Consider the following 16,845-nt stretch of genomic DNA (forward strand, 5'->3'; position numbering starts at 1 on the left):
CCTCTTTTCAGGTCACATTTTATTCATTGTGACTGTCAGGGAACTGCCATCGGAGCCAGAGGCGGAGGGAAGGCTCCGGAGGGATGCCGGAGAGGGTCCCAGCAGGGAGAGAGGCAGCCCATCTGCTGGGGAAGGAAATCAGCGTAACACCAGTGGTGAAGGGGGGCAGATGGGGGAATCGGAGAGGAGGCTCCAGGACTCCTCACCGGAGACCAGCGGGGAGAGCACGGGTCCTCCGCTGCCCACACCCTCCCTGCGCAGAAGGCTTCCACGCAGGGAGAGCAGGAGGAGACTTGGCGTCAAAGAACTTCTTTGCTGGAAGAAGTTCAAGAAACGCCCACTGACGGATTCTGCCAGCGACTGAGACAGCCACGGGTGAGAGGCTTTCCAGACAGAAAGGGTTCAACCAGGCAACCTAGCCAGGAGTGGCGGCAACTTACGCACGAGCAACCCCCTAGAACCATTACAGTGACAAAGGAAAATTCCCCTGTGTTTTCTACCAGAAAGAAAAAAACATATTCACCGTAGTAATTCAGTGTTACCTGAGACACATTTAAGGTTGTAGAGACTTTCTCCTGCTTGGCTTCAACGGTGCGGAAGCTGAAGGCTCTCTCCAGCACTGACTGATCAATGCCTGTCAACTCACATATTTCTTTGAGCTCTATGGAAGCAAATAATCTCAATTTAAAATCATTCCTACCTACCTAGGCAGCAAGTATATTCAGAAGTCATGGGGGGGGGCGTGTTAAACCAGTTATCAAAGTGCAGGTAGCTTTGATTGGATCAGAATATATTATTTGAATTACCATTTTTATCCTTGATTTTACTTTCATCCAAACCATTCACTCGAGATTCAGGTTTGAATTCAATGTTTCCCAGTTTTAAGACGGCCGCGACAACTTCGAAAACTGACTGCGTTTCATGGTCCATAAACCCCACAATCTGCATGGCATTCTAGAATAGGGAAATCAAGTTTTATTCGTCGCATTAATTTATCCTGCCTGTCCTTTCTCCAAAGAGCACAAGTTGGAATACGGTGGCAGGGCTGTCTTAAGGTGCTGGGGTGCAAAGATCCGCCTGTTGGCCCCGCCCCCCCGGTTGCCCAGTCCCAGGCACACAGGAGGGCGGAACTGGCCGTCCGCCTCAGTGTCTCGCTGGCTCAGTCATCCCCAAACTTGCAGCGCAGAGCTGCCCACAGCAGAAGAGCCCACAGCGGCGCTCCAACCAATGGACGAGCTCTTCCTCGGACTCAACTCTTGGGCCCCGGACTCTCGGCTTGGTACCCCTGAGAGCCCGGCGCCGGGGTGCCCCACACCCCTAGCACCCATGGGTAAGACGTCCCTGCACGGTGGTCCTCTTCCCCTACCCACCTCTCCATTTCATTTTATACTCACAACCAACTATTATTAGTTTATTTAAAATATGCTTAAAATGCCCTTCAGCCTTACAGATACCAAAGCAGCATTAAACTGTGTCTTTCTGCCACTTCCAAATACACTGAACAGGCAGGCCACAGAAACAAAGCAAACACTCATTTGGAAGTCACAAAAAGCCATTGCTTATCCTGAGAGGAATGGCCTCATGTCACACCAGAGAAAGGGAAGGGAGCAGAATGAGTTCAGAAACTTTTAACTAACCATAGCTTGCTGTGTCATCTGAACTCAGCAAACTGTGGTTAATCTTAACTATGCCTAGTGTAAAAAAAAATGTCAACTTCGAACCCTGGTTTATGAAACCGGCTTATTTAAGCTAATAAAAGCTAAGTAAACCATAGTTTCATGTCTCGATGATGTGGAATCCAAATGTAGCCTTTACTATAACAAGATTTGTTAAAAAAAAAAAAGGAACACTCATATATTATTATTATTATTATTATTATTATTATTATTATTATTATTTACAAATTTATAAACCGCTTCACAGCCTCAGGCCACAGAAGCTTGCTTATGGTAGCAGAAGTAACTTTTAATATCCCAAATATTATTAAACTCTTTTAATTGATCACATCGTCAGATTTCATGTTTTTATGCTGCTGATCATCTTGGCTGACTCAACAATTTAGCAAAATTATAAAATGAAGTCAAGTTTGAACTATTACGGAATTTGCACCAATTCTTACCCGAACCGTTCTGAAATTTGCAGCGTCATCTATTCCATTCACTTTTGCAGAGTCCAGGCTAAGGTAGTTGTATCGACTGAAGTCCCTCTCCAGCTTAAGTTTTTCTACGAAATGAAAACAGGCCTTGTTAACAACTAAATTCCCTGACCCACTATTGTTCTTAATAGCAGTGAGAATTGAAGCTGCTTAACATGTGTGTGCACTGAAAGGCACACAAACCACGGAAATCAATTATGGAGACTTCGGTTAACTTACGCAACTTCATGTCCAATTCTATTAGACATTTAAAATACCACCAGAGTTGTACTCACTGAGCAAATCTTCCGATCCTCCAGACAATATCTGATAAAAAATGTGGAAATTCCTTTCACCTCTTGGTTGTTTAACAACACGAGATTTTTCCAACAGATCTAAAAAAGCAAGATGCCACAGAAATTATTTTTCCACTCCTCTAGTCCGCCTCCCTTTTGCCACAATCACACCTGTATCAGAAAACTGTACGAACCCATTCCCATTATTTATTTTTTATGTAAGAGAAGTGTGGCACACTGTGGGGTTGAGTCAGATCTGGGGTCTTATACATATAATCAATGAGCATTTTAGGTTGTTTTTATTCTGATTTTTCTGCTTTGTGTTAATGTTTGTCTCTGTAACTTGCTTCGAGTTCACGTTTTTTGGGGGGGGATTGACTAACAAGTAAACAGTCACTTACTGTATTTGTCCATGTATAAGACGCCCCCATGTATAAGACACTCCCTATCTTTGAGGACTCCAAATTAAGAAAATGGGGGGAGGATTGACCATAGTTGTTGAGCTTTTTAAAGCGGGAATTGCCACCTATCATCTGTCCCCTCGCCAGCAGAAGCCGCCAATCGCCCGCCCAATTGCCACAGTGCCAGCCAATCAACACCAGCCCTTGCCGCAGCCACCAATAACACGCCCAATAGCCACTGACAATCTCTGGCTCATGGCACCAACCAATCCTACGTCCGTCCGTCCCCCCCATGCACTATCTGTGTATAATAATAATATAATAATAATTTATTATTTATACCCCACCCTTCTGGCTGAGTTTCCCCAGCCACTCTGGGTGGCTCCCAATCGAGTGTTAAAAACAATACATCATTAAATAGTATAAGACTACTCCCATTTTTTACATTATTTTTTAATAACAAAGCCTCGTCTTATACACGGAAAAGTACGGTATGTTGGGACACTCTGAAACCATCGCTGCAGAGCACGCCCTACCTGCTGCCATCTCTTAAATATGAAATACAATAAAGTGTGGCCGGATAATCTAGCAATACATACACATTTTCCATCCATATTCAAACAAACGGGTGAAAAGTCTCTCCAAGGCATACCTCTGGCCTTCTTCCATTACACAAATTAATCTGCTAAAGTATAGTTTGAATACAGCCTGCGTCAAACCAAGGACTTAAGCTAGATTACTTTGGAAACTCTTCAAGCTTATGTCTGGGTAGAATGAATAGGGGCAATAAAAGCCCCACTCTTGCAGTGACACCCAGTCATACGCAAGCAAACATATCTATCGTTTACTCCTTCACCTTGTCTCTCAAATGCAGATTTGCTATAAGCCTTTACCCTCAAAGGGTCTATTTGCATGCCAAATGCAACTTATCCCCATCGGGCTACTGCTGTGTTTTACGCTACATTAACATTCAGAACAAGAAGCCATACAATAAGGCCTATTAATATTTCAGCACATTACCAGCAGCGTTTTGTCTTCATGTCACCTGCTGCTATTAGAAAAGTAAATATACAGGGGCCTTTCCACAAAGGATGCTCAGAATGAAAGCACTGTTGTTCTGCGTCGCAGAACTGGTTAGAACATTTAGAAAGGCAGTTTATGCTTCAAGAAAGAAATCTGTATAAATGAACGTATTTCTGGAGCTCGAAGAAAGGGTATCGTTCTCCCCCTTTAAACCCAAGAATGCGCTAATGAAGTCAAGCACTAATATTTGGAGAATGCAATTTCTTATTGAAGAGTATGTTGTTGTTGTTTAGTCGTTTAGTCGTGTCCGACTCTTCGTGACCCCGTGGACCAGAGCACGCCAGGCACTCCTGTCTTCCACTGCCACTTGCAGTTTGGTCAAACTCATGCTGGTAGCTTCGAGAACACTATCCAACCATCTCGTCCTCTGTCGTCCCCTTCTCCCTGTGCCCTTCATCTTTCCCAACATCAGGGTCTTTTCCAGGAAGTCTTCTCTTCTCATGAGGTGGCCAAAGTATTGGAGCCTCAGCTTCAGGATCTGTCCTTCCAGTGAGCACTCAGGGCTGATTTCCTTAAGAATGGATAGGTTTGATCTTCTTGCAGTCCATGGGACTCTCAAGAGTCTCCTCCAGCACCATAATTCAAAAGCATCTGTTCTTCGGCGATCAGCCTTCTTTATGATCCAGCTCTCACTTCCATACATCACTACTGGGAAAACCATAGCCACTACTGGGGAAAAAACCACTACTGGGAAAACCATTGAAGAGTATAGTGTGCAACATTTACGTGATCTTTGGTTTGATATGGAAAACTCTGATCCTAATCCTTTGTTGCCTTGGGGGTTATCTTTGGGAGAAGAAAAGGCTAAGGAGTAAACCCAGAGTGGAGGTCCTAAGACAGTTGGATGGTGCCCTTGAGGAAACTCCTGCAGCCAAGCTGGTGCCAAACATATTGCTCTGCTTTCCTTTGGACCACATCAGTGAGGCTGGGAGGAGGGTCCTGTCGTCTGGGGAGCCCAGGACCTCCATACAGACTTGTGTCCTGAAGAGGTCATGCGGGAGGCAGCCATTGTAAGTTACCAGTCTCTGCAACTACAGAAGGTGTGGTGATTCTCCACTGGCTTGACCTCACCACTGGAGGTTCACTATCATTGTCTCTCGAGACAGACAGATGCCAACAATAGGTTTGATATGACCATGATAGTTGAAGCAACAACAATGAACTATGTGTTCTTTGGAATCAATACGACCATAATTAACAACAATGCATGATTTACACACCCAGTAAAGTCAAGTGATTATCTTTCAAAGGGCTGCCATATTCCCCAAAGTGAAAATCTGGACAGAACTGTTGAGCTTCTTTCCTTCCTTCCTTCCTTCCTTCCTTCCTTCCTTCCTTCCTTCCTTCCTATCTGAGCTTTTTTTTTCCCCTCCCCAAAACAAAATTGGTTTTGGGCTTTTTCTTTGATTTTTTAAGATTAAAGAAAAACAAAACCAATTTGCCATATGCCTGGGTTTCACCAGACATTCTGCTGCTTTGGCAAAAATCTGCCCGGATGCCATTTTTCATGGCGATTCCCGGATGTTGCCAGGAAAACCCGAACAATTAGCAGCCCTTTCTTTCAACAAGCCAAGTTTTAAGAACTGGACAAATTCATATTTCAAACCAGGTAATCGTGAACTAAAGCAACAAACCCCACACGCCCATTCTCTACACAGGAGAACTTGTTTGCTTGCTGAATCCAGAGACTGAGGGTATCCATTGCGCAATACCTGTGCCTGCTATTCAAAAGGAGCACACAAGGTGCATGTCAAGTGTTGGGTCAACGTCTTAGTTAAGCCTCTTCATGTATCATAGCACTCTGTTGTGGTTTAATAGCTTATAACCTGTAGACCCAAAGTTGGGATGTTGCACTGACTTCATTCATAAAACTTTAAAAACCTCCATTCATGATTATGTGTCAAGTTCTGTGTCTTGGGAGGAGAGCCAGGATAGTACCTGAGCTGAGAAGTCTGTGCTCTCTTTCTCTCTCTCTCAACAGTGTACCAAATACACTGTTCATTTTGGCTCGGATCATCTACCAAAGTAGGCTCCTTTTACATATAGCCACATACTTTTTTTTACATATAATCACATACTTTGTCATGTGACAAAGTTCCCCTTTACTCACACACATGCAACAAATTTCTCATAATTGTCACTTGATGTGGCTGCAGTGTAACAGAGAAAACCACCAACACATGGATTGGGTCACTTGAAGGTGTCTTGCCATTCAAATGATCACATCACTATATAATAATAATTATTATAATAATTTATTATTTATACCCCGCCCATCTGGCTGAGTTTCCCCAGCCATTCTGTGTGGCTCCCAATCAAGTGTTAAAAACAATACAGCATTAAATATTAAAAACTTCCCTGAACAGGGCTGCCTTCAGATGTGTTTTGAAGATAGGATAGCTGCTTATTTCCTTCACATTTGAAGGGAGGGTGTTCCACAGGGTGGAAGCCAGGGAGGGAATGGGGAGAATTCATGGGATTGTCTTCATCCAAGTAGTTATGGTACTCACACATATACTGTAGACAAACACCATTGCAGCATGGGTAACCGGGACCTACAGAGTATTATGTATGCTCGAAGCGTACCAAGGACAAAGAACCCAAGAACTGGGTTTTATTTCAGTTTACTCTTGTGCTTTAAGATTTAGATGTCTGCTGGTCTCCTTTGCACTCCAATTCTGTACAGATTTATGTACAGTTAACCTCAATAGGTATTAGAACAACTCGGAACACATATCCACATGCCCTGACATGCCTGAAAGATTATACTGCAAAACACTGGGCAGGAATGATAAGACCTGTTGGTGCTCTTTATAATACTGCAATTTCACCAAAAGTATCTGGAAATGGACACAGCTGATGGAAGGGCAATGTGCTAAATACAGCAGTGATTGGATTTCATAAGCCTATGTTTCTGTTTTCATTTTTCCACTTTGATCTAGGTACTAATAATAATAATAATAATAATAATAATAATAATAATTATACACCACCCATCTGGCTGGTATGCAACAAAGTTTTACTCAGAGTAAATCCAGGAAAATGAATGTCCCTAACTTAGTTTGTTCATTTCAATGGATCTACTCAAAGTAAAGCTTAGTTGACAACAACCCATAGCCTTTATAGGTAAAGGTAAAGGGACCCCTGACCATTAAGTTCAGTCGCAGACGACTCTGGGGTTGTGGCGCCCATCTTGTTTTACTGACCGAGGGAGCTGGCGTTTGTCCGCAGACAGCTTCCGGGTCATGTGGCCAGCATGACTAAGCCGCTTCTGGCGAACCAGAGCAGTGCACGGAAACACTGTTTACCTTCCCGCTGGAGTGGTACCTATTTATCTACTTGCACTTTGACGTGCTTTTGAACTGCTAGGTTGGCAGGAGCAGGGACCAAACAACGGGAGCTCACCCGGGGATTTGAACCGCTGACCTTCTGATTAGCAAGTCCTAGGCTCTGTGGTTTAACCCACAGCACTACCCGCGTCCCCACAACGCCCCCACAGCCTTTATACCGCACAGTAAAGTGCCAACTTCATATCTGTCATTTTGGGTCAAATTCCATTTAGGAGAGGCTAAATGCCATGGTTCTTTCTGCTTTACCCCATTCTAGAAAATACTGTTAGAAACCAAAGTGCAAGGGTGAAAAATTATAATCAGAGATATTCTCCTTCACATATGCAATCCATGCTAGAGACCACAGCAAGAGAAGACATCTGCATACAGAGGTGACTGTTGCAAAGTAGACATCTGTAAAAAGATGCAACAGACATAGGTAAGCTGTTCTGCATCTAGGAATTTACTAACTTTTCAGCAGCTCAATATACTGTTCATCTTAAGTATTTTCTCTCCCGTTTCAGAATGACTACACACTAAAGGAATTCCGTGGTATCTCCTTGCTTTTGTCAAAACTTACGGACCTCATGTGCAAATCGTTCTAAAACCAGCGTAAGTGTACTTGTTCGAAGGGAGAGTTCAGCTGGTGAAAACACTGCACACAAGGCCTGGCTGCAATTACTTACATGCCCCTAGAGAGATTTATATAAACAGTTTCCTGAAAACGTTCAGCTGATTCTGCTAGAAGTACCAGTCTCTCTCGGATTGTCTTTAGGAGGGAAGTTAAAGCAATTAACAATTTCCATAGAGGAACATTCACAGCACTGCCCTTACAGGACTTTTTTTTTTCTTCCATAAAGTAGTTATAAGCAGGAAGCCAGATATTTACTATAACAGGCAACTACCATTCCCAGTCTTATTTGAAACAGAGCTTAGGTTATGCCCGTTTTGTAGATCCCAAGCATGCAGCACAGCCTATAGATCCTTTAAAAAAACTGGTAAGGAATCTTCAAAAAACTCATTACAGTGGTACCTCGGGTTAAGAACTTAATTCGTTCTGGAGGTCCGTTCTTAACCTGAAACTGTTCTTAACCTGAAGTACCACTTTAGCTAAAGGGGCCTCCTGCCGCCACCGCCGCCACGCAATTTCTGTTCTCATCCTGAAGCAAAGTTCTTAACCCGAGGTACTATTTCTGGGTTAGCGGAGTCTGTAACCTGAAGCGTGTGTAACCTGAAGCGTCTGTAATGCAAGGTACCACTGTATACTGATGGTTATCAACTCTGCATTAAGAAACAAAGATTAAATATTTCAGACACATATTCACCCAAAAAGAAAGTGCAAAAGCGGCACAGCAATGTAGGAAATAAAGTGTGTTTGCGCACTGGCAGGCTAGCACATCAAGCTCCCCATTTGCCGTTCACCAATTACTTGCCGGACTTATCACAAAATACATCCTGCAGGGCTCAGGTAAATACAAGCAGGTAGGTGGTGAGAAGAATGTGCATGCTGGCAAATTTTGTATATTTATCTGCAAGGCTGCTAAGTGCTGGGCGTGGGATGTGGGGGGAGAGAGGATCACAAGAGGTGAAGTTACAAGGAACCTGGCAGGGGGCCTTCTTGGTAGTGGCACCCACCCTGTGGAACACCCTCCCATCAGATGTCAAGGAGATAAATAACTATAAAACTTTTATAAGAAATCTGAATGCAGCCATGTATAGGCAAGTTTTAAATGTTTGATGTTTTATTACACTTTTATATTTGTTGGAAGGGGCAACCCAATCAGATAGGGCAGGGTACAGCTAATAAAATTATTACAACAACAACAACAACAACAACAACAACAACAACAACAATAATAATAATAATAACAATTTATTATTTGTACCCCGCCCATCTGGCTGGGTTTCCCCAGCCACTCTGGGCGGCTTCCAACAAAGATGAAAAGTACACTAAAATGTCACATATTAAAAACTTCCCTGAACAGGGCTGCCTTCAGATGTCTTCTGAATGTCAGGTAGTTGTTTATCGCTTTGACATCTGATGGGAGGGTGTTCCACAGGGCGGGCGCCACTACCAAGAAGGCCCTCTGTCTGGTTCCCTGTAACTTTACTTCTCGCAGGTAGGGAACCGCCAGAAGGCCCTCAGCGCTGGACCTCAGCGTCCGGGCAGTTCCCTGTAACTTGGCCTCTCGCAGTGATGGAACCGCCAGAAGGCCCTCGGAGCTGGACCTATAAAATTATTGGTGCTAGTGGGAGGATACATCTCCTCAGAAGAAGGCACGGCTAACAGTTTGTTGTTGTTGTTGTTGTTTAGTCATTTAGTCGTGTCCGACTCTTCGTGACCTCATGGACCAGAGCACGCCAGGCACTCCTGTCTTCCACTGCCTCTCGCAGTTTGGTCAGACTCATGCTGGTAGCCTCGAGAACACTGTCCAACCATCTTGTCCCCTTCTCCTTGTGCCCTCAATCTTTCCCAAAATCAGGGTCTTTTCCAGGGAGTCTTCTCTTCTCATGAGGTGGCCAAAGTATTGGAGCCTCAGCTTCAGGATCTGTCCTTCCAGTGAGCACTCAGGGCTGATTTCCTTAAGAATGGAGAGGTTTGATCTTCTTGCAGTCCATGGGACTCTCAAGAGTCTCCTCCAGCACCAGAATTCAAAAGCATCAATTCTTCGGCGATCAGCCTTCTTTATGGTCCAGCTCTCACTTCCATACATCACTACTAGGAAAACCATAGCTTTAACTATACAGACCTTTGTTGGCAAGGTGATGTCTCTGCTTTTTAAGATGCTGTCTAGGTTTGTCATTGCTTTTCTCCCAAGAAGCAGGTGTCTTTTAATTTCGTGGCTGCTGTCACCATCTGCAGTGATCATGGAGCCCAAGAAAGTAAAATCTCTCACTGCCTCCATTTCTTCCCCTTCTCTTTGCCAGGAAGTGATGGGCCCAGTGGCCATGATCTTAGTGTTTTTGATGTTGAGCTTCAGACCATATTTTGCGCTCTCCTCTTTCACCCTCATTAAGCTCAAGTCAAATATCAAATTGCTTGATGGTAAATGTACATCTAACAGAAAACATTTGTTTGAAACCCTGCAGGCAATATAAGGTGCTGAAGGTTATTTAAGTTTCCTGTTGTCTCTGGGGCAGTAACTGCAACCTGCCTATGATGTAAGAATAACTCATTTACCGTATTTTTCGCTCTATAAGATGCACCAGAGCATAAGACGCACCTAGTTTTTGGAGGAGGAAAACAAGAAAAAAAATATTCTGAATCTCAGAAGCCAGAACAGCAAGAGGGATCACTGTGCAGTGAAAGCAGCAATCCCTCTTGCTGTTCTGGCTTCTGGGATAGCTGCGCAGCCTGCGTTCGCTCCATAAGATGCACACACATTTCCCCTTACTTTTTAGGAGGGAAAAAGTGAGTCTTATAGAGCAAAAAATACAGTACATCCTATGCAGCACCACATCTTACTATTTGTACATTCTGCCACACATCCACCACCATCTGCTACACCCCAAATTTCCCCCTACCCTACAGAAGTATGGTACAGAGGATGAAGCTGCCATCATAGGGTGAAACCTCACCCCAGGATTTTTCTCTGTATGGGCTCACAGTAGTGATACGCCCGGCCACATGATAAATAATAATAATAATAATAATAATAATAATAATAATAATAATAATAATTTATTATTTATACCCCGCCCATCTGGCTGGGCCTCCCCAGCCACTCTGGGCGGCTTCCATAGAAACCAAAAATACAGTAAAATATCACACGTTAAAAACTTCCCTGAACAGGGCTGCCTTAAGATGTCTTCTGAATGTCAGGTAGTTGTTTATCACTTTGACATTTGCTGGAAGGGCGTTCCACAGGGCGGGCGCCACTACCGAGAAGGCCCTCTGTCTGGTTCCCTGTAACTTTACTTCTCGCAGGGAGGGAACCGCCAGAAGGCCCTCAGCGCTGGACCTCAGCGTCCGGGCAGAATGATGGGGGTGGAGACGCCCCTTCAGGTATACTGGACCGAGGCCGAAGCAGTGCTCAACACTATGGCCATGTTTGCATGTCAGGATAAGCCATAGTTGCTGGCTTATCACTGGTTACCATGCAAAAGCAGTGTGCTTGCTCATGCTACCTGATTGCTCCTGGCTTGGCACGGACAGGAGAAACAAACTAGGAAGCTTATGTAGCTTCTGAACCTTTTAAAAAGCCAAGACAGTGAGAGAACTCTGGGACACAATATATAATGAACTTAAAAAAAAAAAATCTTTAAATGTTCATTTCAAAAAAATCCAATAGGAGCCTTCCTATTAGGCATTATGCCTACTGAAATCCCCCCCCCCCCCAAAAAAAATTAGAAGAATCTTCATGTATGTGACAACGGCGGCTAGAATTTTAATAGCAAAAAAATGGAAAGGAGGAGTGATACTCGCCAAATTAGACTGGCAGGTGAAGATGATAGAATATATAGAATTAGCCAGAATGACTGGAAGATTAAGAGACGACTCAAAACAGAGATTAAATAAAGAATGGAATGTCTTTAGAGAGTATATAAAACAGTACTGTAAAAATCTAAATGCTTTGACGGATCGGGACTGAATCTTGCAAGACAATAGAGGAACAAATAATAAAGTATTTTAAAATATTTAGAAAGAAGAAATATAAACGTGTGAAGTGGAAAATAAAGTTTAGATAACACAAGGGGATGAATGGAAGTCAAGAGAATATGTGATGTTTTTGGTGTTTTAGTTTGTTGTTATTGTTTTGTTTTGTTTTTGTTGCGTTTTGCTTTTGCTTGGTTTTGCTTTTGCAAAATGTATTGTTCTAATAAAGATAGATAGATAGATAGATAGATAGATAGATAGATAGATAGATAGATGGAAAAAAAGTAAAAAAGCCAAGACAACAAGCCATTGTTTAAGGCTGGCTAGTCTACATACAGAAACACCACCTCTTTTAAATGTGTACAATTGGTAAGCCATGCCACAAAAAAACGCTTTTGGGGTGCTTTTCTCGTCTATTATACAACAGTTAACTTGTCCTTCCTTCATTTGAGTTACAAATTGAATTCACATTTGGGAAAGGAATGACGATATAACACAAGCAAGAAATAAATGTCAGTAGTATAATATATTCTAAATGGTCCAGGAACAGTTATTTTTAGTCACTTCCTCTTCTTCCATCGCACAGTAGGGACCATCCTGGCTAACCAGTCTTTCCCTCCCTTTTCTTTCCTTTTTTTGTGTGGCAAGCAACAGAGTTGAAAGCTAAATATAAACTTGCAGCCTGACAAGCCGCACACTTCCTTCCAAGACATGTGTGTCATCCCAAAGTGCTACTGAGGGGAAAGGGGGGGGGGGTCTTGGACAGAGGAAATCTGCCCAGACAAGGTTTACCGCCTCTTCACCAGAGCAGTAGCAAATTCAGAACTGCATGGGAGCAGGAAAAAACAGAGCATTCTTAGCAGTTTAGTTAACCCTTCAGAATGGTGCATACAAAGCTACTGAAACAAGCAGTTAGTTGTTTAAAAGGTAAAGATAAAGGGACCCCTGACCATTAGGTCCAGTCGTGGCCGACTCTGGGGTTGCGGCGCTCATCTCGCTTTATTGGCCAAGGGAGCCGGCATACAGCTTCCGGGTCATGTGGCCAGCATGACTAAGCCACTTCTGGCGAACCAGAGCAGCGCACAGAAATGCTGTTTACCTTCCCGCTGGAGCAGTACCTATTTATCTGCTTACACTTTGACGTGCTTTCGAACTGCTAGGTTGGCAGAAGCAGGGACTGAACAACGGGAGCTCACCCCATCACGGAGATTCGAACCGCCGACCTTCTGATTGGCAAGTCCTAGGCTCTGTGGTTTAACCCACAGCGCTACCTGCATCCCTGTTAGTTGTTTAAATGTACTTAAATATGTGGAACCTAACTAAACTACAAAGGGACCCCGAGGATATTCTAGCCCAGGGGTCAGGAAACTAAGGCCCGCGGGCCGGATCAGGCCCAATTGCCTTCAGGATCCAGCTTGCAGACTGTCCGTGGATCGGTGTGGGGATTCTGTTTGTTCAGGCTGTGCCATTCCCCCCCCTGCACCATTCCATTCCCCCCCCTCTCCCTCATACTCACCACGGTGGTGCCTCCTCCCTCCCTCCTCCTGGCTTCTCCCCGCCCTGCCTAGAGGAGGAAGGGGGCTGAGCTGAGCTGGCTGAGCGCCATTTTAAGCAGCCCCTCTCCGGAGCCAGCCCTTTCGCACCATTCATCTTTCCACCATGCCCACCGCCCTGGTGCTCCTGTGTGCCAGAGAGCGGAGCGGACGAGCTCGCTCTGCCTACCCACGAGAAGCAGCAGCAGTGGTGGTGGCGGCAGCAGCAGCCCCTGGGAAGCAGGGAGGAGGACTACTTGCCCCTGTTATGTACTGAAGTTCTCACCCTGGGCCAGCAGGGGGATACTGTAGATAGTTTTCACTCAGGTCCACATATGCAAATAAGGGATCGAAAGTGACGTTCAGTGATTGGATAGTTACAGAAAATGGTTACTGTTGTGTTCTAGTGGAGCTCTATATAAGCAGGCTGGCTGAACCCTTAAGTTCAGTTCTGTTCTGGACTGTGAATAATAAACAAGAGCTGTTTGAAGAATCGCTGGGTCATCTGATATGTTCACCCACAACCTAACAGCCCGCCTCGTCTCTTCTTCCAGCTCCACCCCCCGGTGCCGCTTCTCTGGCCTGCTACAAGGTCTGAGGGACAGTGGACCGGCCAGCGGCTAAAAAAAATCGCCAACTCCTGTTCTGGTCCAATCCCCTGCAATGCAGGAATATACACCTGTCCCATATGGGGATTGAACTTACAACCTTAGTATTATCAGCACCACGCTCTAACCAACCGAGCTATCCGGGCTGGGTTGGAAGACAGGTTAACAAAAAGAACAAGCAACTACAAAACCCCCTCCATGAAGGTTGGAATCTAAAAGCATGGTGCAGAGAGCATTTTTATGCATTGGAAACACACACACAAACACAGTTAAGGCACTACAGAAAAAGGTTTGAAAACCTCTTCACAGGTCTTTTACTCTTGGACAATTATTATTTGGCAAGAAGAAGTGAAGCCTGAGACAGACTTCTCCCATCCCAGAAGAGCAAGCCGAAAAAAGAACATCTGGGGGGCACCTGGTCCGGAACGCCAACAAAATTATCCCGCCTATTTCACTGCGGAGCACATCCTGCATTAAGCAAGGGCCTGCCTACCACCCAGATGCCATGCAGGCAAGGCGGCCGAGAGGTAAAAAGCAGCAAAACTGTGCAGCACCCATGATGAACAGCATCATAATTCACTTCCTTTAAAAAGTTCGGTTTGGGACATTTCTCTCAACACACACCCTGGGCCAGCAAGGACAAGCGGATGGATTTGATAGCAATTTAACAGTGAAACACTCAGTTACATTGAAGTTTCACTGGATAGGCTCAGTTGGTAGAGCATGAGTTTCTTAATCTCAGGGTTGTGGGTTCGAGTCTCACGTCGGGCAAAAGATTCATGCATTGAAGGGGGTTGGACTAGATTCTATGATCAACTCCTAATGTTCAAGTGATAGACAACACTGTTCCTTGCTAAGTATTTTCACTGCCACCCTGTCCCTCCTTTAAACGCTCCTCTTGTTTCCGCCTCTTTGAACTTGCAGTTCTTCCCTAAACGTCAGCTGATGTATCTCCTGCTTTCGTCACCCTCCTGCCAGCCTCATGGGTGGCACAGAACCCCACAAATTGTTATGTACTGAAGTTCTCACCCTGGGCCAGCAGGGGGATACTGTAGATAGTTTTCACTCAGGTCCACATATGCAAATAAGGGATTGAAAGTGACGTTCAGTGATTGGATAGTTACAGAAAATGGTTACTGTTGCATTCTAGTGGAGCTCTATATAAGCAGGCTGGCTGAACCCTTCAGTTCAGTTCTGTTCTGGACTGTGAATAATAAACAAGAGCTGTTTGAAGAATCGCTCTGTCGTCTGATATGTTCACCCACAACTTAACACAAACCACTGGCCCTTTCCCTGGGATCTTTCTCCTCTCTTTCCCCCTCTTCTGCCTGCAAATCCTCCTTCTTCTCGGGCTCCTGCCAGCTCCTGACACAATGCAGGTCGCTTAGTGGGTTAAGAGTGCTTCCACCATCTATTCCTTTTGGAAGAACCAAAGGATAGGAAATGATTTGAAGCCTGCAGGAAAAAAGCAGGGCAGAAGTAAGGGGACACAGTCATGCTTTACAGGCCTGCATCGGAAACTCATATACGATGCGCTAACAACTTAAAACAAGAGGCCTGCATTTCCAAAAAGCGACTAGGGGAAGTACGGTAACCCAACAACAAAATAGGAGCCAACAATTAATACCATAATATCTAACCATTAAAGCAAAATTAAAATATTCCTTCCAGTAGCACCTTAGAAACCAACTAAGTTTGTTATCGGTATGAGCTTTTGTGTGCATGCACACTTCTTCAGATACACACCATTAAAAAACCATTAAAAAGCAGAATTCCTTCACAAAACAATATGAAACATTTCCGAGCGTACTGCTTTTGTACCTCGCATATTCACATAATTAAAAGGCCAGCATCAAGGGACCTGGTGGATAATAACGGAGATTCCAGTTACTTGACACATATTCTCCATTATAAAAGAAGCAAGGGTGGGGGAGTTTCTTTTCTAGCCAAATAAAAACCAACAGTCCTTGTTTGTATTATCGTGCTTCTGGAGGAGGAACAGATTTGGTACTTAATTATAGCCTTGCCCTGCCATTTGGGTTGCAAATATACCCATATTGATGAAAAGCTTTCCAAATAGCCATTACTGTACGTCATTCCATAGTTATTTCCTAGTCTATCATTATGGCGCTGAAAGGTAGGGCACAAACTCAGGGATCCTGCTCAGATGGTCAGTGGCAGAGTTCTGTACCTCCCTTAGCCCTCTTCTCTCTCTCAGCTGAGAATCTGAAAAGGACAAAGCATAACTTTGCAGCGCTGCAATAAGTCGCTTATCTGGGGGGGGGGGGGGACTCCAGGATAACTTGTCTGAGGCTGCCCCAAGGCTTCTCATTGCACTAAACCAGGCATAGGCAAATTCAGCCCTCCAGATGTTTTGGGACTACAACTCCCATGATCCCTAGCTAACAGGACCAGTGGTCAGGGATGAAGGGAATTGTAGTCCCAAAACATCTGGAGGGCTGTGTTTGCCTACACTAAACAATTTGTAATTTGAAAACATTAACTGTGTGTATTACATTTTTATATCACGGTTCTTCCATTGTGAACTCAAAGTGGTATAGATGGGAGTTCCCACGTGGTCTCCAAGCCCTGGAAGACCCAGACCTGATAAACCACAGAATGTTTGCTGAATTGCTCTTTGTGCCTTCAGGGATTTAAAATATTTCAAAGCGCGCACGCGCTCTCTCTCTCTCTCTCTCTCTCTCTATGGTTGTGCAATTGTCAGATTTGTTAATTGTCAGCATTCACTACAACAAACGGAACAGTTGAAACCCATTAGCACAACGCCATCCCCTGGTGCAAGACGTGAAAACTGCTCATTCTGCAAGCATCCTAAATCCTTGCAATCTCACCCCAACAATGCCA

At 44.3% G+C, this 16,845-nt stretch overlaps 1 protein-coding gene across 6 annotated transcripts in view; it reads right to left on the reverse strand.

Moving 5' to 3' along the window:
• The window catches only part of MYO1B (myosin IB), a 155,173-nt gene that overhangs the window by 43,580 nt on the left and 94,748 nt on the right, over positions 1 to 16,845 (reverse strand). For all 6 annotated transcript variants that reach the window (XM_083705425.1, XM_083705428.1, XM_083705427.1 and 3 more), the window contains exons 8-11: positions 2,431 to 2,529; positions 2,120 to 2,223; positions 807 to 954; positions 543 to 661 (exon numbers count right to left, since the gene is read on the reverse strand). In XM_083705425.1, the coding sequence (XP_083561551.1) occupies positions 543 to 661; positions 807 to 954; positions 2,120 to 2,223; positions 2,431 to 2,529 (470 nt within the window). The remainder of the gene's footprint in view (positions 1 to 542; positions 662 to 806; positions 955 to 2,119; positions 2,224 to 2,430; positions 2,530 to 16,845) is intronic.

The sequence above is a fragment of the Podarcis gaigeae genome (assembly GCF_964106915.1).
Source record: "Podarcis gaigeae genome assembly, chromosome: 1".
In the NCBI taxonomy this organism is placed as follows: Eukaryota; Metazoa; Chordata; class Lepidosauria; order Squamata; family Lacertidae; genus Podarcis; species Podarcis gaigeae.